The sequence below is a fragment of the Puntigrus tetrazona genome, chromosome 3, assembly GCF_018831695.1.
Source record: "Puntigrus tetrazona isolate hp1 chromosome 3, ASM1883169v1, whole genome shotgun sequence".
NCBI classification, from domain to species: domain Eukaryota; kingdom Metazoa; phylum Chordata; class Actinopteri; order Cypriniformes; family Cyprinidae; genus Puntigrus; species Puntigrus tetrazona.
Window position 1 is genome coordinate 14,273,322 of NC_056701.1, and position 23,961 is coordinate 14,297,282.

Consider the following 23,961-nt stretch of genomic DNA (forward strand, 5'->3'; position numbering starts at 1 on the left):
AACAGTGTTGTTCTTCTGAGATCAGGGTTTCAAATTTTTTTTGTCAGAGTGAGAAGGAAAACAGTTTCTGATCACTACTACAAACATTTATTTTACTGAAGCTGTTCAGGAAAAAAAACATTTTCAAGTTTGATAGTCACTCATGTAGTGTGCATGGAAATGTTTTAAATATATAAAAATACACTTATTATACAGTACAAAATACATAAATACAAACTTAAAGTTTTAGATAAAGAAAACAATAATAGTATTAATACAGAGACACACAAACGAAATCAGAGTAAGGATGAGTGGGTGTTGCATTGTTTTTAACATGAACAGATCTTTCTCACTTCATAAATATAGATGCATCTTTCACCATTATGGGAATTTAAGGTTTAATGTGCTGATATAGTAATTAATAAATTCTTATAATAACCTGAAAAGGTTCAAGTATAACTATGCCTAATTCTTTAGCTGTGTTATGCCAAGATCTACAACAACAAACAAAATTCCACAAATGTTCACTTTTGACAGCAGTGAGAGGTGTTGAACATGGCTGTGCATGGTCTGACTATCTGAAGTGGGCATTATATTAACCTACTGAACACTTCTATGGCAAGATAACATTATTCAAGTCTTTGTATTCTGCGATGAGACTGTTGTCGACATAAAGGGATCAGCCTGTTTTAGCGCCTCACAACTCAGTTAAAGAATCAACAGGAGAATGCTGAAGCACACCATGTCTGTAATACTGGAGAAAACGTGCACACCCGGGGCCAGTTGCATAACTTTAGCCACCATGTTAATACCATGTCTTATTACTAGTTTGACCAACTAGAAATTGCAGAGGGGATATCAGTCTTACTTTTCCAATACAAGTAAAACCAGTCTACCTTTTCATAACTGAATCTAAAAACATATGAACAGTCTTGAAGAAGAAAAATTAGATGACTGTTGCAACCAGCCACTGAACAGCTATTACTGGCAAAACCTCTTCACCCTGAGCTTTGTGATTCTCTCGTTAGAGAAGGCAAGATATGCCCTTTAGTAAGTTCTGTGAGGAAACATTTCAGGTAGTCTGAGCAGGTGCGTTTGTGAGATTTTTGCACCATTTTTATAGTCTCTCCTGAGTGAAGAGATGATTTTGTCATTGATGGTTCCTCTGGCAGTGAATGTTCAAACTAGCCCAGCCTCCTGGCACATTCGATAGAACTGACCACACTGAGAAATCAAATTATTTGGAGAGTCCATTTCTGTGATGTGCCCTCTGTCCATCACAATCACTCTGTTGGGAACAGATAAATGGGATTGAGTTTGAACATTGTCAGCAATCATAACCATATTTTTCTTAAAAATAAAAAAATGTTATACCTAGTGTAGTCCATGATGGTGTTGAGACGATGTGCGATGGTCAGAACAGTGCAGTCCTCAAACTGAGTTCTGATAGTAGACTGTATCAAATTGTCTGTCTCCAGGTCTACAGCTGCAGTGGCTTCATCCAAAACCAGAATCTTGGTCTTCCTCAGGAGAGCTCGAGCCAGGCAAACCAGCTGCCGCTGACCCAAACTGAAGCCCAGAATATCAGAAACGGTCATATCAGATAACAATTAAATGATTAAATAAACATAGTTGAGAAGGGGTTTGTACCTGAGATTCTCTCCTCCTTCTGAACACTCATGGTTGAGTTTGTCAGGCAGGCCAGACACAAAGTTCTTGAGATGTGCGAGTTCCAGAGCTCTCCAGACCTCCTCGTCAGTGTAGCCATCAAAGGGGTCTAGATTCATACGCAAGGAACCAGAGAACAGTACTGGATCCTTGAGGGAAAAAGTTGAAAATAAAACACTGTGCATTTGTCAAGGTATTTGATTTGTTTTTCCATCTTCCGGTGTACCTGTGGGATGATGGTGATACGAGACCTCAGTTCATGCAGTCCAATCTCTGCAATATTTATCCCATCTATAAAAATCTTTCCTTTTGCCGCCTCAAGGATCCGGAAAATTCCGAGAGCAAGAGATGATTTTCCTGCCCCTGTTCTTCCAACAATTCCAACCTAAACGCATTAAGCAAATTGCTTAGAATGTAGTAAAAAATAAAGCACAGCTATGGCACAATGTGTTTAGATGTTATAATTACTTTTTCTCTCTCATTAACACTGAGGGAAATTTCTTTTAAGGCCCAGTCAAGACCCCTGCGGTACTGAAGTCCATATTTCTGGAATCCAATAGATCCGGATCTGGGCCAGTCTAATGGGAGTGAACTGTCCTCGATTGCCCATGGTGCCTGTGAAAACCCAAGACTTAGTGACCTCAAGAATGAATGTAAAAATATAATATGGTCGCTTTATATAAAGTAATTTATGGGGGAGAAAAAAAATCAGCTTTCAGACCAAAAGTACCTCTTTTGCTGTTTCTGCGTATTCCTTCACTCGCTCAACAGACACAATGTTATTTTCTACATCTGTCCATGCCCTTACAATCCAGCTCAAGATCCCAGTAACCTGCAATAAAATTTTTCTTGAGAAGTTGTTGCCTAATAGACTTGCCTAATATTTGGTTGTCTGAAGATTTTCAAGGACTTTTTTGACAAGTTTCCTACCTGAAGAGAATGCGACACAGCCAGTCCCACAATTCCAGGGCTTAAAGTTGCCCTTCCCATAACAGAGAGAATAGATGCAGAAAGGACCAGTAAGTTACCCAGGAACTCTAGATTTACTGCCAGCCACCTATTGGAATAACATTAAAAAAATTGCATATAGTTAGAATGGATTACATCATACAAAGCATGAATAAGCTGAGACTGAATCTGACCTGGTTGCCACAAATCTTGGGAAATAGGATGTTTGATTGTGGTCCACTTGACCGTTAGCCAACAGGATAAACCTAGACTGTTCTCCAAAGGCCCGAATTACTCCAGCTCCTTGGACTGTCTCATTGAAATGAGTATAGATGGGTGATCGACTCACCGACTCTAGTCTACGCAACTGGCAGGATGTGGCCACATAGAAACTCTGAAAACACAGAAGATTACGTGTCAAACTGGTGTGACTTGTTATGATTTTTTTACATGCTGAGCAGTCCTGGATAGTAGCATACCTGGATAAAGGCATAGAGCAGAGTCAGTGGCAATATGATCACTCCTGCAAAAGGAGTCGCCATCAGCACGATAATGCAAACCTCCAGAAGTTTGAACATATAGCCCAGCATCATCTTTAGCCCATCAGGGATCATGCAGTCGATGGCGTCTATCTCTTTAGAGAAGCGATTGAGAAGGTTACCACTGGGTGTACTCTCAAAGAATGACATAGGAGAGTGAAGTACATTGTTGAGAAGGTCCAAATGAAGATGCCGAGATGCAATTATTCCTCCAAGTGATATGGCTACAGTAGTGCTAAAAAATGCAATTCCTGCAACACAACAACACAGTTAATGATCAAGAACAGTACAAAGTCCAAGGATTCTCAATGAAGATTAAGGAACACAAAGGATTTTGGACCTTGTGCAAAGCCGAGAGCACCAAAAACACCAAGTTTCAGATCTGTATCAATCTGTGTTCCATTAACAACCGGGTCATCAGCCCACAGGCTTAGCCAGTAGTTGTACACCAATGATGCAGCTTGCTGGAACGCGTATAGAAAGATGATGGGGATGATGAAGGCCAAGCCGATGGTCCTGAAGTACTCCACATACATCTCCAGTTTCACCTATGTGCGACCAATTATTGAGAAGAGTGTGTGAGGAATTACACTTTGGATGATATAGTGCACGTTCAGGCTATATTATGGTGTTTGGAACAATGAAGCTCAAAGACCTGTAATCAGGGGTTAAAATTAGATCTCTGTGGTGACCTGAGAGCATCTGAAGCTTTTGTCACTGACCTGTAGCTGAACTTTAAAACTGAATTGCCACTCTAAATCTTTGGTCTTTGGTGTTATGTTACGTGGTAAGGTATATTTGGATGTGTCTACACATTGTTTGAAATGTCTGTGGATGTGACTCCATTACTTACTCGGCCTGTATGAGCTTTGTCAGCCTGGGTGAGTTTCCCAACTTCCTCTTGATCCTGCTCCTGTTTTGTGTCAGATATGGCCTCCATGGTTTGTATACTGGCACTTCCCATGTCCCCACTTCATTAAACAAAATTGAAATACAGGGTAAATATGTGATCTTCATTAACGTTGTCTTTTTCTTTTTCAGTTTCAAAACTTGGTTACTTTTACCTGATGAGTTGCTCCTGGGAGAGGTCAATAGAGAAATCTGTCATGCTGAGACGAGATAGTGATTTTCTGGTCCCTAAAACAATGCAAATCAGCTTTTTAACTCTGTCAATATATAAAAGTAATGCTGTAGTAATTCATCAGGCAATTGCTGTTTTAGCTTACCTTTATGGGTAGCACTTTCCTTGCGTTCGCTAACAGAAAAAGCTTTAACAAAGTCTGCAAAGGCATTCTTCCTGCTTAAAAGCTCAGTGTAAGAGCCCATCTCTGTGATTTCTCCATCCTCCATCACCACAATCAGGTCAGCCTGGGGTAGGAAGCTCAGCCCATGGGTCACCAGAATACGTGTCTGTTTTAGCAAGCATTGGAGAGCATAATCAAGCAAGCTATCTAATTTGCTTTTTTTAAGCCTGAAAGGTGGAAACACATTTTTTTATTCAAAAGCTTCTATGTTCTATGCTTCTATATTCTGCAAATTTTAATTGGAATGACAGGAAGAGAAATTTGCTAAATTACAGTTAACAATTTCTGCTTCCTTTACATTTATATTCAATTTGCAATTCTGTATCCTTTTTGCTTCTTCAGTGTAATATGTAGCAATTTGACATATTCGAATTTAAAGGGATAATTTTAAATGTTGAATCTGGAATGATTTTTCTCATCCTCATGTCATTCCAAACCCATAAGACCTTTGTTTATCTTCGAAACACAAGTTGAATTTGACATGAAGGTAATTAAGACAGAATTTTCAGTTTTAGAACTAACCTTTAAAATCACATTAAACGTTTTACCTTATTTTTAAGAACGCCATTAGGTCCAATGACTTTTTCAAAGATGTGCTGACCCACATGTGCATCCACAGCTGACAAGGGATCATCCAGCAGGTAGACATCAGCCTTCCTGTATACTGCACGTGCCAGACTCACTCTCTGTTTCTGACCCCCGGACAAATTCAAACCCTGTGAACATTGTAAAAATGTAGTCATGTAATTACTCATGATACCCCGCTAATACCCTGCACATTTGATATTTAAAAATTAATTATATTTTATGCCTTTTTACATTATTGGGTGATGTTTGTTTTGTAAGAATCATTCTTGTTTACCTTCTCCCCAATCTCTGTGGCATCTCTTGCAGGTAGGATCTCCAGGTCTGGTAGAAGAGCACAGGCCTCTAACACTTTCTGGTACCAGCAGTCTTTTCTCTCACGTCCAAACAAAATGTTGCTTTTGAGAGTGGCGTTCTGGATCCATGCTTGCTGAGGCACGTAAGCCACAGAGCCCTAAAAGAAGGTGTTAGAAAACTTATATGTGGAATATGTAATTGATGCCAGTATATTTTTAGTCATTTTTTAAAGGATTTACCGATACTCTGACATGGCCACTTTTCTTTTCCATTTCTCCCAACATCGCAGACAGAAGAGAGGATTTTCCACTGCCCACGTGACCTACCACAGCCACCAGTGAACCCTGCTGTACTTTGACATTGATCCTGAGGAAAATGACCATTGCCAGATCTTTGTTTAGGAATAGTGAACCTACTGAGATCTTTCAGCATGTATTTCAAATTACAGTAAGTTATAAATGTATTCAGTGGCACCTACCTTTTGAGACAGGGTGTGCTATCTTTAGACCAGCTGAAAGAGCCGTTGTCAATAACAACACCATCAATGTCTGACAGACGGAGGAAATAAAGAGGTGATATTTTTTATTACTTATGCACTCATGGCATTCCAATTTTCTGTTATTTTCTATACGATTTATATGTTTGGAAGAAATAGATTTGACTTGAAGGTGAGCAAATGATCACAGAAATTTCATTTTTGGGTGAACTCTTTATGTATGTGTGGCATTTGAGGCCCATAAAACAATTCAGCACATTAATGATGCGACAGGCTGATGATAGATATTTAAGGTAATACATTTCTATTATTATTTAAAAAGAATCCATGAGATATTATTATTATTATTCACATGGCTGTTATTAATTATAGATTTTCATAAAAACTTCTTTTTGCCCTTTAATATAAAAAGCTGTATTTTTAATAAATCTGTTTTAAAATAGACCTTTAACACACAAAAATGTGGAAACTTATATAAATATAATTACAGCCCCAAAGCTGAAAATCCCCTTTAACCGCTGCATGAAGTCATCATGCGCATTTCAACCACTACCAACACCCACCTCATAGCCGCACAATTTCCTTGTAGTGTTTGCCGAATTACAGCTTTTAAATTCAAATAAGCTTTTCTTGCAGAATAACTGGAAAAATATTCTACAAGGTGGGTCTTTTTGGCAGATTAGTAATTCATTATTTTTGTTCTTGGCATGCCAGATTTTGTTATGGCATTTTGAAATAAAACTCCACCATCACATTAATAGGGAAAAGTCATTGTATTGTTCAATATGTATAACTGTTGGTCTGTTTATAAGCTGCTGTATGTCAGAGCATGGTCTGAAATCAATGACACGCTAATGCACTCACCAGGATTGTAGGGAGCTCTGTCCACACTATCCAGTTTCAGCTCGTCTTGACAGAGAAACTTCCCGAGGCGTTTGAGAGAAACCACGGCCTTAGAAACAAGAAGAAACAAAGTTATCTTCAAAAGTATAAATACATAAGCGTTCAAATGTTTGTTGCTCACCTGCATGGTAGTGCTCATTGCAAAGGGCAGCTGACTGAGTGGAGCTTTGAGAATATTGATAAGAGCCATGGACACAAAGACCTTCTGAGCATCCAGAACATGCTTGTCATCAATCAGCACATACACCCCGAACATGGCAAATGCAATCTAAAGGCAAAGTGGGCATACATGATATAACTCTTCAGTTGTTAGGATTAAATGAATGTGTTAAGATGATGACGATGATGAAATGTACCAAAAAAGTTGAGGAGTTGAAGGAGGCAATTGATATGGAGTATAGGATCTGAGACTTCTTCAGAGCATTAAGCTCTTTTTCCCTATAGCCAAGAACACGTTCTCTGAAGGCATTCTCCCAGGCATAAAACTTCAGGATCTTTATTCCGCTCAAGATCTCGTTCATAAGCTTTATTCGTCCGTCCATGTACTTCATCTGGACTTCCTGAGAGCAGCAAACAGATGCGAACTGAGAATCACGCAAGCAAACGTGTTTACGAGACCAGACAGAAACCAATATGGGCGAGTTTCAATTCTTTGGATGTTTGAGACCAGGCAAATAAAGACATTTCAATTTTACGACAAAGCAAAATCCTGTGGTTTCTACCAAGTTCATTACATCAGAGAATCAAAGGGCGCACTGTCCCACATGCTCGTGTTTTAAATCATTCGTAGGCATGAACCTCAGTTGCCACAGCACGAATATCATCATAGAAATTTGACTGAATTGAACAGTAGAGACTGTACCTGCAGTTTGCTTCTCATTTTGGCAATGAACCCATTCAAAGGGAAGATGAGTATTACAGTGGCGATACCAGCCAATGCAGATGGACCGAGGCGCTATACAGGGGTGAAACAGTTCAACTAATGAATTTTAGATCTGTGATCTCAGAAATATTGTACAAAATATGGGTATAATAGCTTGACACTGGGGTAATTAGTACCTAATAGTTGTACTTTATAAAGGTACTAAGCTATCCCAGTACCCCTAAAGCTGGGGTCTTCTAACTGAAGAGTTTAGCTCCAACTTGCAACAACACACCTGCCTTTGTAGTGTGTCTAGTTAGACCTTGATTAGCTGGTTAAGGTGCATTTAATTAGGATTGGATCTAAACTCTGCAGGGACAAATTTTCCAGGACCAAGTTGCCCTAAAGATACAATATTGTGTATATTTTTTCCTGACCGTATAACAATCCAACATCCACAAAATAACCATCATCTGTTCTCACCTGCCAGAGGAAGAAAAGACACAAGGCGATTTCAATCGGGGCCAACCACACTGCGTTGAAGTACACCACAAAATCCATGAGTTTCTGGGTGTCAGCTGAAACCAAATTCACTATCTCTCCAACTGTACACGTTCTGCGGGCCGCGCTGCTGATGACCAGAGACTGTGGAGACCAGAATGAGTGTGAGAAACATTATATGCATCTTTGCATTTGCTAACAAATAGTTCAAAGGCCTACCTTCCTGTACACTAGGCCCATAACTGCAGTTTTAACCCTCATGCCTACTGTGAAGCACGTATACATGTACTGATGGTTGAACAGGGACTGCAGACAAGACAACAGGAACATCAAGAAGGCAAAGAGGTAACCCTTCCACAAGGGGGCGTCTTCATCTCTCACAAAGCCAAGCAGTAGACTAAAGAAAAAGAAACACGTATTGTCATTTATTGAGACCCAAATAATGGCGCACCAGTTTTGTAAATACAGTTTGAGTTTAGCATTATTTAGTTTGTCTAACTCTTAAGCATAGCAAACATAAGCCAAACCTAAAGAAAATGTAATGTGAATATATTTAATGACTGTAAAAATCTGCCTTTCTAGTCCAGTATTATCTCCACGCATCAAAGTTTCTCAGAGTGAAACAATTCCTGTGCTTCTGGAGCAGTGAACCCACCGCTGCTCTCAATAGTGGCTTAGTTTGATGATCCAAATCCAGTTTCTTCTGAGCTACAGCTCAGCCGCAAAGAATATGATGCTGCAGTGAGCAGACTCTCCAAAGTGTTGTGGACTCGTGGTGCTTGGGACATAATTAACAGTGTGTGGCTGAACCACAGCAGGATGTGCTGTTAACAGTCTGTGCCAGGAGTTCACACTCAAAACTGAGAAAGTTCATCAAGTTCGCTTTACAGCTGTGTGCTAAAGGTCTTGCTCTACATTTGCATCCAGGCATGTGTTTTTTTGATAAAATAACATTGAAAACTGCCACTTTAAGATATTTCCCAAATGCAAAAAGTCTGAATAAATTATTTTGAAAGCATTATATTATGAAAGCATCCTTTTAGTTTTTAATAAATTACATAATATATATATTATATATATATTAGATATTTTTTATATTTTTCTTTTAAAGGGGAATAGTCATTTTAATTCATTTTTAATCAAATGTAGCCTTGTTGAACATAAATTGCTTCTTTTAAATATATTAAGTCTTACCATTGTCAAACTTTTAAACAGTTATCTTATACTATATACAGCTTCATTTTACATGCCATAACCGCATTAATGCGTCACTCACCTTAACACTTGTGGTATGGAGAACATGAAGGCATCTTGAATGACCAGACAGAGAGTTCCAGTCAGAAAGTAAGGGCCAAAATTTTTGGCTAGGGTCCGGAGCAGACAGAAGCCCGAGCTTTGTTCTTTATGAAGTTTTCTAAGCAGCTGTGTCTGCTCACTCAGTTTATAACCAAGAGCTTGCGCTCCATTCAGAGCACACTCTTGCCTGTGTTTGAAGGAGAACACACATTTTTATCCAGACGTTAGTCTCTGGGGGTATATTATTGTGCAATCATTGCTTTAACAAAGTAAAGAAGTGTTTTGTTAATTAATAATACAAATAATCAGTAGTTATGAAGAGGCCAATAATGGACAGTTAGTGAAAGGGCAGGTGTCTTACTGTTGCATTTTGGCCCACTGCTTGGCCCACTCTTTCTCCAGATCACAAATGATTTTTTCAGAAGTGTCCTCTTCTCGTAGAGACCAGAGATCTTCAGCTTGTAAAGGTGAACGGTAGCCCTTTACCACCAAACTGTGGGGCACAAATATATGTGTTTCTCAGTATCTCATGGGTTTTTATTCTGCAGATCTTTACAAGAAGTCAGTAAAATCAGAGGCAAAAAATGACTCTACCTGCCGTACCACCAGAACAATACTTTTGAAAGGAATGAAGCATCCTCAACTGGACAAGGGTTCTAGTGGACAAATAGTATGTCCAGGTATTATTTTTCACTATGTTTCAAATATATGTTTACTCATTTAAAAAAATGCCACAATAGCATGGTAGGCATGTACCAAACATGTACCTTTACATATACAGGTTTGAAAGTCGCTGGGTGCTGATCGGCGAAACAGCTGAGGATGAGCTGAGCCAACTGGAGAGAGAAGAATGTGAAAAATGCCACGAATCTCATCGCATCTGCAGAGAAACCCTGTGACACACATAACTGGTTATGAGCAGAATGTAGACAGCAGTGAGGAACAAAATATTGCATGAATATGGTACACTTATACTACAGCAATGGGAAGAATTTTCAGTTATTTTTTTATATAATGTTAGATAAACTAGTATATAACATTTATTATTGTCTATGTCCCTCCTCTTTAAACTGCAATTTTTGCCCATCACACCCCAGAAAAAAACCCAGAATCTTTCATATTGAACTCTTTGATATTGTTTTATAGCTTAAATATTGCATCAAATTGACATGATCCTGGACCACAAAACCATACATTTTTTGAAAGAGATTTATACATCATCATATAGCTAAATAAATAAGCTTTATGAACGTATAGTTTGTTAGGATACAATATTCGGCCCAGATACAACTATAAATCTGTTGTGGAAAAAAAAAATCTAAACTTTGAGAAAATCGCCTTTAAAGTTGTTAAAGTCTTAGCAATGAATATTACTAATTAAAAAAAAAAAGTTTTGATATATTTATGGTTGGAAATTTACTAAATATTTTCATGGAACATAACCTTAACCTAATGATTTTTTGCTCTATAATTCTGACCTATTCTTGGCTATTGCTCCATATATCCGGCAGTGCTATCGGTGCTATTTATGCCAGGGTTTGTGGTCCAGGATCACAATGTATTTATGCATATTAAAAACCTTGGCCTAAGCTGTAATAAACTCTTGTTTTCTGCAACAAATTGAATTATGTGACAAATGAATTATTAAATAACGCTCAATGTTTTGATTCTCCCCTTCTGTGGAGAGGACCAACTGGGCACATTTGCCAGGGATTTCCCAAGGAGTCATAACCACATAAGCTGCATGCTTCCTGTGGGATCATATCCATATTTTCTCTTCCGTCTGCCCATGCACCAGGACTGATCTGAGATCAGCCGCCCACTTTGTCTCACCGCATTGTGCGGAGGCGGGACTGGTGGCTAAAGCGGGGAGTGTTCTTTTGGGGATGTTGCCTGCTGTTCCCCTCCCTTCCTTTCAAACCTCAGCTTATTATAATGGCTTAAATGTTCCATCAAACCAGGATTAATTACACAACAAACCTTTTTATGAACGCTTCTAAATCCTGGCAAAAAAAATACAGACCACAGACACACATTTATGCCAACAAACCCAAACTCACAGTCATTAAGAGCTTCTAAGAGTATAGAGGTTGTCTGTATTAGTATTCAGTAAGCATTCAATTGAAACTACTTCTAATACTGACATACTTGGATCTGATCTTCAATCTATTTGAATAATGTAAAATTTAAATGAATTGTTTAAATATTTAACAAGTTCTATTTCTACGTATAAGTAATGCTTCTGTTTGTTATTGTTTTACAGTATTCTCACTTGTTTTTCAGGACAAAGTTTCATCTTGCTGTGTTTGAGCTGTTTGTGTGGTGCTCGATACAAGGTTCAAGAGAAAATATGCTGAGGTCAGGGTTTTAGGTTTAAAACAGCCGGCCTGCCAGAGGCCCTGAATTGCTATTGAAAGTTTTACAGGGCCACCGAGGGCATCCATTTCTACGGGCTTCTGACAGAAACTGTGTCAAATGGCCATGACACGAGAGAAAGTGGCCTCTTTAAGAATATGTAAACACAAGCTTAATTTACTCAAATGGTCACAGTCCAATCTCTGGATACCACAACGCTGGATACTGTGATTATTTGTCCGCCACACTGTACGCTTAAACAGTTTGGAGAAACTCAAACTGGTCAGGGAACATATCCTCCCACAGTGTGGTATGAGAGGACCAAGCGCTGGTTGTTTTGCTGTTGCTGTTGGACCCACTGCCCATTGGCACAGATCTCATTTAGATCACAACAGATCCCACCACAAACCAAGCTTCAGTTCCTGTGTAAACGTATGGACTGTCATCACTGAGCTGTACGAGGCTTCATTATTGGTTTTTTACATTTCCTTACTGTATTTTTACTTTCTTACTGTACTTAAGGAGCCCACATTTTAGTTTAGTTATATGTTTTCAAACTTTCGCTTTTACTTCAGTATACTGCAAAGGTTAACATCTTGAAACTCCACTACATTTCACTAAAACCTGTATTGATGTAAAGAGGCACCATGAGACACAATAATGACGACGAATGAACTTTTCAAATGAATTTTTTTTTTTATAATAAGCTGTTGAATCAGTTAGCAAATTTCAGTGAATGATTCAGAAAATTTTGGATCTTGATTACTGGGAATTAAATGAAAATTAAGTTGCTTTTTTAATTTGCAGACAGTTGTGAAGTGAATTGTCGATGGGTTGAGTCTACGCTGTCATCGATATTCATCAGCAAAATATGCACATAGCCTTAAAGATTATATATTCCACGCTCAGTATGTGTGCCTGTGTCTGCGTGTGAGTTGCATGTATATTTCCCTCTCCAGTGTCAAGACGTTGATTGTTGCGTCTTTGACAAGATGCAGTGAAATAATTATGGAGTGGGAGCATCGCAGCAGGCAAGAGACAGACAGACTGAGGGAAAAGTATGGGGATCCGCAGACGTATGCGGCTTCTCCTATCTGTCTGGAAAAGCACCAGCTCTGATGTGACATGGTCGCAGCACAGCCTCAGCTCCAGACAAAGAGGGCATTGAGGGAACTGGAAAGGGAAAACCGACAGGCTGCCCAGACGTCAGTGCTGAGAACAGCACCATCTGTAAGCACTCTGTTTACGCACCGCTGTAAGACTCTCAGACACAACACAGATAAATTTAGAGAGTCTTATTGAGTAACATTCATTAAAAAAAAACCATGAGAGGGCCCATGTTACGCGTGCATAAACACAGCATAGGAACGGAGCTTCAGAGTTTAGGGCAACAAGTCAAATTCACTTATTTCTTTTATAGTCTCAAAGCACCATTAATGGCTGTTAAAACAGTACAAAAATAGGTAATAGTCTGTGACTGCAAGTATAAATGCTTCCATTTTGTACTTTTCCAATTTAGTATCATATTTTGTAATAATTACAAATTATATTGGCAGCAGCATTTAGCCAAGTACAATAAGTGTAATTTTCATGTTATTTATTCATGTTAAATGCTAAAACTTCCTGTTTAATTTCAGATTTAAGATTTTAAGTGTACTCTTAGATTCAGGTCTGGGAAGTCGGGTCTGCCAAAATGTCTCTTCATTTTTTATTTTCAGTTATTTCTAATCCAAGTAGAAGATTTCGACAGTCAGAATGCCATGTGTACTGTGGTATACTATACAGGACTTGTCACAGTACTTATACTTTGTTGCTTTGATTACCTCTGTTGTTCTTATTTTAAGTGTAAATGTTAAATATTATACAGCAGTTGGATATACTGGGAATGAACAAACCTCATCCATGATGGCTTGTATGTTGGCTCTGAGAGGCACCAGTGAGCAGATCACGGCCAGCGTCCAAAACAGGAAAAGAAAGATGGAGGAACGAAAGCCCCTCATCCTTTCCAAGTGGATCACCAATACTGCCAGTATCTGAAGACAGAGTGTATTTCGGTCAGTATGCTAGTCATGGTCAATTTGAGAAATCCAAAACATACTAGATGAACGTGGCAGAATACCATTAAGCAGCTTAGACATGTTGATACAAAAATCTCTCAACCAAATGTAGTGATTCTATACTGGTGTGCAAAGACTACTGTGAATGTTTAGTCTGTGTCAGGACTTTAGAATTGACTTATCATGTTGGGCAGATCTGAAAAAAAAAGAAAGCCATTTACTACAACCTCTGTTGACACTGCTGTCTGCTTTGACCAGAGGTAAAAGAAGCTTATTTATCCTGATCTCTTCAGGAAACCTCTGCCAGACGTCTAGCCACAAAGAGATTTGTTCATTCAAGCTTAAATATAACAGATCGTAAATCTTAACTATCCTCTGAAAGAGCCCCATTGGAAAACATTTTCATGTTTTGGTTATAATAGCCATAATAGAAAAAATCCTATACAGCATAATTTGATACATTATACTTATATAATTAATATTCATTTTTATTGTGCGATTTACCATGGTAAGGCTGCGAATTATAGGGCTCAGGAGAAAGACTATGTGATGCTCTATGTCTCTGCTCTTGTCCAACAGCAGATAGACCATCTCCAGCAAACCAAAGGAGGCCAGACAGAGACCCAAACCCTAAGACACAAACAGACATGTAAGCATTAACCGCAACACTGAGATGTCATAACCCCCGAGCGTTTTAACTTAAAGAAGAGGTGTATAATGTATTAGCTGCATTTGATTAAAAATACAGTACAAACGGTATTATGTTATTAATGTTATTATGATTTAAAATAAATGAATTTTAAATGAATTTTAAAATGTAGTTCATTCTTGCAGTGATATAAAGATGTGTTTTCAACATCATTGCTACAGTCTTCCCGTGATCCTCCAGAAATCATTCTAATATAGTGCTCAAGAAACATTTCTTATTATTATCTACATTAATTACATTATTATCTACATTAACATCAACAGTTGCAGAATATCTTTGTAGAAACATTAAAAAAGGTGAACAGTAAAAAAACAACAACTTCACAACATTATGTTTTTGTCATAAATGAATATATTACTCTCCCCATAACTTTTGAACAGTACTGTAACTCTTTTAAAATTGAGTTGCATGTTAACTGTGCTGAACCTGATATGATCTGTTTTTCTTCCCAGAGAATCATTTTCCTACCTTTTATCTCTTTAACACTCATTTAAACATTTTCATAAAGTAGTTTTTCAGCTGATCGATGCTGTATTCAGGTCTAATCTACGAAGGTCAAGTCAAGTCTTAATATGACCCGTATGACTCACCGTCTTGGCACAGCAGAGGCTGGATAAAGATATGCGTCCATTGTCATAGAATCTGAGGTACAAGCAGTAGAAAGGGGCACAAACCCAGAGATAGAAGCAGGGGAACCACACCAGTACTGTGTGCTGGAAGCACTGGGTCAGGTCTGGGTGTGCTGTGTACCATGTGACATTCCAGTCCTGAAAACACAATGTTAAACCATTAGTCCTTACTCGTTAACTTGTTACATCACGATTATCTAACCATTAACAACTACTTTTTACGCACATTTTACATCTTATTAGAAGGTTTCAGTCTTTTCACCCTCAGTTCCATTGACTGTCCAGTGTTTGTTCAGCCCAAATGGCTCTGCGTGTTTTACATCTGTACATAATATCTAGGTGTTATTTATATTAGTTCTGGAGTGAGAGCAGACAATTTGTGTAAAGTAGCACAAAGGTGAAAGGTAAAACTCTTGTAATAAATCTTCACAGTTTTTGCAATAACATTTTGAATATCCTTTTACTTGTTTGCTAAGTGAATTGAAAAAATTTAATTTTCTTTCAATATTCCACTGTTTTTGACAGATATTGCTAAGAAGCATATTGCCAGCAGCAGAGCAGATTTTAAAGCACGTAGTGTGTACAAATATTGATTTGATGAAGAAACAGTTTGTGCACATTGGTTCTGCTGAGTGATATCAGAATTTGTGTGTATATTTTAAGCAAAGCAAAGCTGTGGTGTGTGGCAAAAATGCTGTTCTGTGCATTTTGATTACATCAAAGTTGGGCAAAATCCCAGTTTGGCATCATTGCCAAGACTTCTCTCTCAAGTCAAATTTCACAAGTTTGTTCTATTCAGACATCAGTAATTCACACTCTATCTCATCAGTTATTTCTAGCCTTTCTATGTTGGAAAACAGGCTGAAGTCCAAATGCAGCTGTAGAGCTGTTGTTTTTTCTTTCTCTGGACTGATGAGAACTTGTTTGGCTGTGTTTTATGCTGTGGTTATTTCGGCAATGGCACAGCTCTGATAAATACTGCATGCTGGTTGGAAGAAGTCCTGTGGTATGGCAGTATATATCAAGTGTACCTTTGGTAAGCCAAAATGTATAATCCCCATATATATGCACCATGAGAAAGACCAAGAGCACCAAACACATATTCTTACAAGCTTCTTTGCTCAAGTACATACAGCAGTAAAGCCATTGCTTGAAGTTTACGTATTTTTTTTATCAGTATTGTTTTGTTAGTTAGGGAATTTTGAGGACTGGACTGGTCCAGTTTGTGAACAAATCACTAAAAACATTTTTGCTTTCCTCATGAATGCACCAAGGTGAGTTGTTTTAGCAATTACTGACTTTTATGGTCTTTATCTCACATAAAATAATGAACTCATATACAATAATTAATCTGATCTCAGAAATATGTAGCTCTGTACACTTTTTCTGCAACACCGCTTTTATGTGCCTTACTGAACATTTCGCCGCAGTTTCAATAAGAAATGTCCACTGAGAGGCACAAAACAGATTCATTATGTGACACTGGCACGTTTCTATTACAGTGTTATAGGTATGTATTGTGATGGTTCATAATTCAAATATCCGTGGACTGTTGCTAAAAGTTAATGCTCTATTATGATAGAAATATGCCCCACACCAAATCCAACCCTAAACCTACTCAATAGTGTTAACAGATGCAAAACTGGTATAAAAATACATTTGTTGATGCAACTGTGCCATTTTGACTTCCTTTTACATAGAATTTGAACTGGAACTCTTCGCACATCTCTGTGAGCTACTGAACAAACCTACCGTCTGTGAAAACACATAGATATGTGTGATGCTAACATCCAAAAGCATCAAATTTCAAATCTCCCAGCATGTTAATATTGTTTTAAAGATGTTCTTCAAGTAATTGTGTGAAAATGACACTTTCATTAATTAAAACTCTGTAAATGTGTGTGAAAAGGAAAAAAAGGTGTCAGAGTTTTACTTGCTCTAGTGTTCATTTCTTTCGGAAACTGCATTGATATGTACATGCCTCGCTAATTAATGCACCAAAGTACGTTTATGCCATGAGATCAGGTTGGCAATAATAGCATAAAAGTCACATGGACCACTTTTATGATATTTCATTCATTTATTCTGGCCAAAATATTTATCACTAAAATGTTCCTTTTGTGTTCCAAAAATGTTACCTTTATTTAGACCAGTATCTGACACACACTACAGGTTGAAGATGAGACATCTGGTTGGTTATGCTGTTGTTTTGGTCAAGATATGTCCTTATCTAAGAGGAGGTGTACTGCGGTCTGGGCCCAGGAAGAGAAAGAGATTCTTGTTCACGTGGCAGAGCCTAGTCACACTTTTCCACAAGGAGTTCAATAAAGCATAGAGACACCAGCTTCTGCCCGTCCTGCATCCTCCAAGACTATGTTTGCACTGGTCTAAACCCAATGGCAACCACAGTCTCAGGAAGTGATTCAGAGTGGTGTGTGTACCCTTCCTGCAAGTGTAGGAGTTCAGACAAGTGTAGGCTGGTCAGCACAAATAATGTTTAAAAACAGTTTAAAACTGATGTTTGGATTTATTTGGAGGAGATTTGCGAGGATGGCTTGCAAATCTCCGGTCACTTCTTTTGGAAATGGCCAGTTGGAAGCTAATAACAATCTCTCACGCTAACCATAACAACTTAGTCTAACTTAAGGTCGAAAAGGTTCAGCCAGATTGCTGCTGTCAATAGACAGCTTATGACTTTGACTTCTTCATCCCATTCCACGTTTTCCCAACTAACAGTTTAATATTTTAAGAATGTTGTTCTTTGGTTTCCGTTCCCATTATGTTCCTAAAATGGTATTTTCATAAGTTCTGGAACATTTAATGTTTTTTGTCATTTTTAGAAACATTTTCCTTGATTATACAAATGTTCTGTAAAGCATTCCTTGGGTTTCACGGGACTGGGCAAAAATACATTCTAACAACAGTAAAATACAAAGTAAAATGATTAAATAAGCAATTATAACTAATGAAACATCATAGACGATTACACAAAAATCCTTTTTAAGGAAAGTTGGTTCACTCAATGGCCACATTTTAGGCAGCTATTTCAGGCACGCCTGACCAACACTGAATGAGAAAATAGCTAGACCTAAATCTCAAAAACTTCAAAACCCGCATTTACATACCTTTTCAAAACTATAACAGAAATATGACACGAATCGTTTAATGAATGTTGATTATGATGCTCAAATAGCATTAAAAATGTGTAGCCCAAGTCATGTTTTCATGGGAATGGCAGCTGCAGTGATGTGATGGCGCTTTTATTTAGAAGACTTAAAACGGTTGCTGTTTCTCCCATTCATAGTGAACCCTTTTGAATGACTGATAATGTATGAGTCATTTTCGTGTCGAAATTGTATATCTGATAACGCTGAATGCTTGTTCTGTTAACATTGCAGCAAGAATATTTAGTTTACAAATTTTTCAGAACCGAGAAGGTTTCATGTTAGATGGGATGCAAATGTAGCATTTTGAAATCATCCACAGAATGCGGTCGCTTACTGATTGTGCATCATCTGATCCACCGTCATTGTGAAATGGTAAATATTGCTAAATGATTACACTATACCATGGAGAACCTTAGTGGGCACAGGGCCTGGAACAACATTTGCCCGGCTTTTTCACACACCGATATCACTACACCTGATTTAAAATGATCTACTATACAAAGCAAAAAAAGAGAAGGAGGACATTAATCTTTTATTATTAACCTGAATTCCAACACTGGTTATCATCCAATCTGTAATCATTGTTCAAAATATGGGCTAAAGTACAGTTACATTAACTGCACTCTTAATGATACCAGAGTACAGCTGTTTGAATGTTAAAGAGCACAAATAATCTTTTTACACAATTTTAAAAATATGTTCTCACACATGTAACACAGTGCGACCTTAAAACTGAACATTTGAGGTTCCACATTACATTCCTCATTCAATCTTATTCAATGAATCATTGGTCAAAAAATGCGTGACTCACCCCAAATGACTGTTACTCTCAAACCGCGATCACTTACAAGAATAAAGGGTCATAAATAACAAAAACAGATGACTAGACACAGCTTGCGTTATCTCACTAACATGCAGTCATTTTTTTAAAAACTGTTGAACCTCTTACATTTTAACTGGCTATTGAATTGTGTTTGTGTGAATAGAGCTACATACCCCTCTCCATCACTTATGTGAAACTCACCCAGAGAGGGTCCAGGCCACTGAGACTGCAGAGGGTGTCCATCCAGGTTTTTCTCTCCTTGCTGTAGTAAATCCCTGCTCCCTGAACTCAGCAGCGTCCCAGTCTCCTTTCTATGTAGTTTCTGTTGGCAGTGTAAGTGAGTTTGACAGTAGTTGTGCCTGAGTGTATGTTTCAGCCCCTTTTTTTTTGTAAGCCAGCCTCCCGTGTCCTGACTTCGGTCTTGTCAAAGCAACAGTCTGACACCAGGTTTGTGTAACTGTCCTGTTTATGAGCTCTGGCCTGCCAGGTGGGTGGAAGATTTAGACTTTGTAAAACTATCTTCCCTGCTCTCTTTCGTCGCTCCGGCCCACGTGTGCCGAGGTCACAGTACCACAGACACTCCCCTGGAGGAGATGAGAGCGCCGCAGACGTGGCCACACCCCTCTCTCCTTCAGGTCTCGCTTCTGCAGACTCCCCTGACCCCACCCTTCCACCCTTCATGCTGCTTTTTAATGGACGGAGAAAATGTTTTACGGCAAATAAGGAATGCAGGCGCTGTTTACAGGTGGTTGTAAAGGCATTTCGTGCGGGGTTCAGTCGGGCTACTGGCGTTCTTGACTGAAAGTTATTTTTTTGTTTGTTCAAAAAATATATTACGTCATGTCCGATATCAGATTTTAGACATTATTTAGTTAATTGAACACTGATGGAGTATATATAGTAATATAATTTGTGGTAAATAAATAGTTAAAGTTTTTTAAATAGTTAAAAAAAAACACAAAGCCAGCTCAAGGCGTTTTTTACAGAAAGCGTGGGTAACACCGAGTGGCAACCCAACACACCACCAAAATAGGTCAGCATACACAATTGAATTGTACTGGTTAAGTGTGATAAAAGATGTGACCCTGGACCACAAAACCAGTCATAAGTAGCATGGGTATGTTTAGCGGTAACCAGTAGTACACTGTACGGATCAAAATGATCCATTGTTCTTTTATGCTAAAAATATATTAAGTAAAGATCATGCACTATGAAGATATTTTGTACATTTCCTACCATAAATATATAATTACTTCATTTTTTATTATGGATACGCATCGCTTTTTTTGTTTGTTTTTCCCACCCTCAGATTGCAGATTTGAAATAGTTGTATCTTGGTTTTTGTGGTCCATGGTCATATATTCACTGCACTGTGTTTTTGTTGCAAGGCAAACATGTATTTAATGCAGTCCGTGACATACTTTCTTTTACAATGCAAATGGTTGCGTATTTATTTAAAGAGTTCGGACGCAAAAGCCTCTAATAAGTGCCATCTGAATTTTTCTTCTGAAATTAGAACTTTTCTCAGGCTCAGACTGAAATGATTAAAACTACACATATGAGACATATGGTAAAAATACTCATTTTAGAAGAAAAATTCTAATAGCACTTAAAAGCTTTCGCATCTGAACTCTTCATTTCTTTATCAGTCAGAGCAGACCTGTTAAAAAGACCTCTTTAAAAATCCTCTTAACTCTTGTTACCCTTCACTTACTGTGTCTGCTCCAGCACCGAGTTGAGAATGAGAGGAGCTCAGTGAATGTGTCTGGAAGTTCTGCCAGGGGTCAGATCGATAGATGGACTCTGAAAAGCAGCCCAACCCTGCCTTTTGAGGTGCAGAAGCTGGTTAAACTAGATGCCGCTTACTGGGTATTAAACAACTGACACCAGTGTGAGGAATCTATCATCTCAGTGATAGATTGTGTAGATAAGGGCTAGCACATAAAACATGCTGTTCTGCAGGATTACATAATGTTCATGTCCAACAGTTAAAAACGTTCTCGGTGTTATTCATTTTATCCTTCAGAAACTCACAAAATGAACCTTTTTTTCCAATCCCACTACCCCCTCTTTTCCCTCTTATTTCCTGTCTCTTTTTTGACAGCAAAAATGCATAGTACAGAATTTAAAAAGTGGATTTTTCTTTTTTGTAAGAACTATGCTTTAACAAAGCCCCGAAACCGACACACATCCACTTCAAACCATTCCTTCGTTCCTGTGCATATGGCGGAATTATGACATAAGCTTCTCTTTATTTTCCGTTCAATTCTGACTAGACAGTCATCAAAACAAACACAAGGATGTTAATGAAACATCGGAAAATGTCTCATCTGTAAGAAATGAGAATAGTGGTCTTTTTGATTGGTAGTAAGATTTAATATTCAGCTAAATGTGGCGATTTGGAGCAAACAACCACAAAAACATTTCATTTGCAATGGAACTTTACAGCTTATGAGTGTTTTTACAGTAAAACATTGCTCACTATTTCTGTCTTCATTAATGGTTGCTGTGCCAGCCTGTTTCCACACTTAATGAATGGTCATTGCAGATGACAGTGGAATTTTTATGGGCAAAACCGTTTTTGCAAAAACAAATTCAATCATTTTCATAAAGAAATGGATTTATAGGCATTTTTTTAAATTACTAAAACATTTTTTCCAAAACGCCTTAAAATACGTATGTGTATCTGAATCATATATACTGTATAAAGTAGTTGGTGACGGTCACTGGACTTTTTTCCTCATGATTTATTGTGTTGATTACTTAATTGCACAGCAGGGTAACCATACTGCATCATGTTTATATTCAGGGATGCATACATTTACAGCCAGCATTCTCCAAAACCTGCGGAGATGATTGTATGCTCAGTGTCACTGGCCTGCTCTTTTGGCATTGTCCGTTGAAAGTGAAGATCACAGTGACCTTTGGCCGAAAATGGTTTTGTGTATTGAAGTAAGCTACAATTTCCCCTGCTGATTTTGTTTACAAGAAGAGCCTGTTTACAGGTTAACAGGAATAGAGTGCTTTTGGACAACTTTTATGGGTCACCTCATAAAAAAAAAAAGAATATTTTCTTGTTTTCCTACACTTCTTGTAGAAGTCTGTGGTGCAATCTAATTACACAATCTAATACACAATTTGACTATTGCTATTGAGAGAGGGGTAATTTACACCAGAATGCAATGTTGGACAAATTCAAAAATATTGCTTTCTGTAAAACTGAAATATGACATATGGTCATATGTTTGTCAGCCGAATGGTTTAAAATGCGGTCTCAGCACATTTGCTTTCAACACCTCATGACTGAACATACCTGCAGGACAGAAGACAGTTCTTCAATTCAAGCATGGGTATTTAATGCAGTATAAATTCCGGATATCTTATATTACATCCTGATATAATTTGTATGATTTTGTATAATTGATGACTGTAATGTCAGTTCTATTGTGACAACTCTCTGAAGTTTTAAGGTTTCAGAGTAACTCAGAGTAAGATATTGCAGTGTGAACTGCTCCAGGGAATACTAACCAAGCATTCAAAGTATATTCAGAAAGAATTCAGACCACCCTTCACTTTTTTCAGTTTTTTTTTGCAGCCTAATACTAGTATTGTTTAAAATATTTGTTCCCCCTCATTAATCTACATTCTGTACCTCATAATGACAAAGTTAAAACTGAATTTTAAAAATGCCTTTAAACTTATTGAAGGAAAATATCACTTATGTAAGTCCCTTGACTTAGCACTTTTTTGACATTCTTTCTGTGCGTGACACAGGGCTCTGAGGAAAGTCACAGAGTGAATGTGTTGCTCCTATGTTGCTTTGACTGTGTGCTTAGGGTCATTGTCTTGTTGGAAGGTGAAAATTCGGCCTAGTCTGAGGCCCTGTATATGATCATGGAGCTCAACTAGAGTGACCAGTCTAGACTAGGCCCTTCTCCATCAGTTGCTCAGTTTGGCTGGTGACGAACTATTGGAGTCTTGGTTGTGCCAAAGCAGAATGTTTTTTGTAGTCTTCCCCACAACCATCTTGCGTGTTACGTTCCACTGACTCTGGCCTTCTTGCTGTCCCTCGGCACTGCCTCTCTTCAGTGAGGGGCAGATCATTCAGTGTTATTGCGGCCAAACTCTGGAATTCACTACCCTCCTCACTTTGCTCTGCTAATAATATCTCTGACTTTAAATCATTACTTAAAACTCACTTGTTTTCTAAATGTTATTCTTCTGAATTTGACTGAATAACTGTATTATTTAATCAACTTGTCCTATACAGCTCTATCTTTTAGGTTTGTATTCTGTTATGTTTGACCTCTGATTGCTACCCTGCCCATATAATGTTTCTTACTGTATCTACTATATGTTATTTCCCTCAGTGTCTATTCGTATTATCTTTACTTGTTATATTTCATTGTAAAGTGTCCTTCAGCACTGGAAAACGTACTATTATTATTATTATTATTCCCCAGATCTGTGCCTTGACATAATCACGTCTCTGAGCTTTGCATGCAGTTCCTTTGACCTCATGGCTTGGTTTTTAACTCTGATATGTCGGCAGCTGTGAGCCCTTTAAAAAAGAGGTGTGTGCTTTTCCAGATCATGTCTGATCAATTTCATTTACTTTACTGGATTGGACTTCAATCCAGGTGTAGAAACTTCTCAACAATGATCAAGAGAAATGGGAGGCTCCAAGTATCAAGTGTTGTCGCAAAGGGTCTGACTACTTATGCAAATATGTTGTATATTTTTCAGGTTTTTCTTTTTCATAAATTTACATTTCTAAAATTCAGTTTTCGTTTTTCCATTATGAGGGACAGAGTATAGATTGAGAAAGACTATTTAAACAATT

At 38.0% G+C, this 23,961-nt stretch overlaps 1 protein-coding gene across 2 annotated transcripts; it reads right to left on the reverse strand.

Moving 5' to 3' along the window:
* Positions 1-64: 64 nt before the first annotated feature.
* abcc6b.2 (ATP-binding cassette, sub-family C (CFTR/MRP), member 6b, tandem duplicate 2) lies at positions 65-19,622 on the reverse strand. Of its 2 annotated transcripts, none has more exons than XM_043231322.1 (31): positions 19,320-19,622; positions 15,174-15,266; positions 14,295-14,420; positions 13,629-13,766; positions 10,146-10,271; positions 9,973-10,034; positions 9,740-9,871; positions 9,359-9,565; positions 8,302-8,479; positions 8,065-8,226; positions 7,582-7,674; positions 7,076-7,279; positions 6,841-6,987; positions 6,681-6,768; positions 5,799-5,868; positions 5,560-5,686; positions 5,301-5,477; positions 4,987-5,154; positions 4,361-4,544; positions 4,199-4,271; positions 3,988-4,105; positions 3,475-3,682; positions 3,075-3,385; positions 2,790-2,989; positions 2,578-2,704; positions 2,378-2,479; positions 2,116-2,262; positions 1,874-2,032; positions 1,630-1,796; positions 1,354-1,548; positions 65-1,267 (listed from the first exon to the last, which is right to left on the reverse strand). In XM_043231322.1, exons 1-31 carry the CDS (start codon positions 19,359-19,361, stop codon positions 1,159-1,161), a joined length of 4,440 nt encoding a protein of 1,479 aa, XP_043087257.1. In that variant the 5' UTR covers positions 19,362-19,622; the 3' UTR covers positions 65-1,158. The 2 variants fall into 2 exon arrangements, with proteins under 2 accessions (XP_043087257.1, XP_043087249.1); XM_043231314.1 differs by having other exon boundaries at positions 15,090-15,266.
* Positions 19,623-23,961: the final 4,339 nt, after the last annotated feature.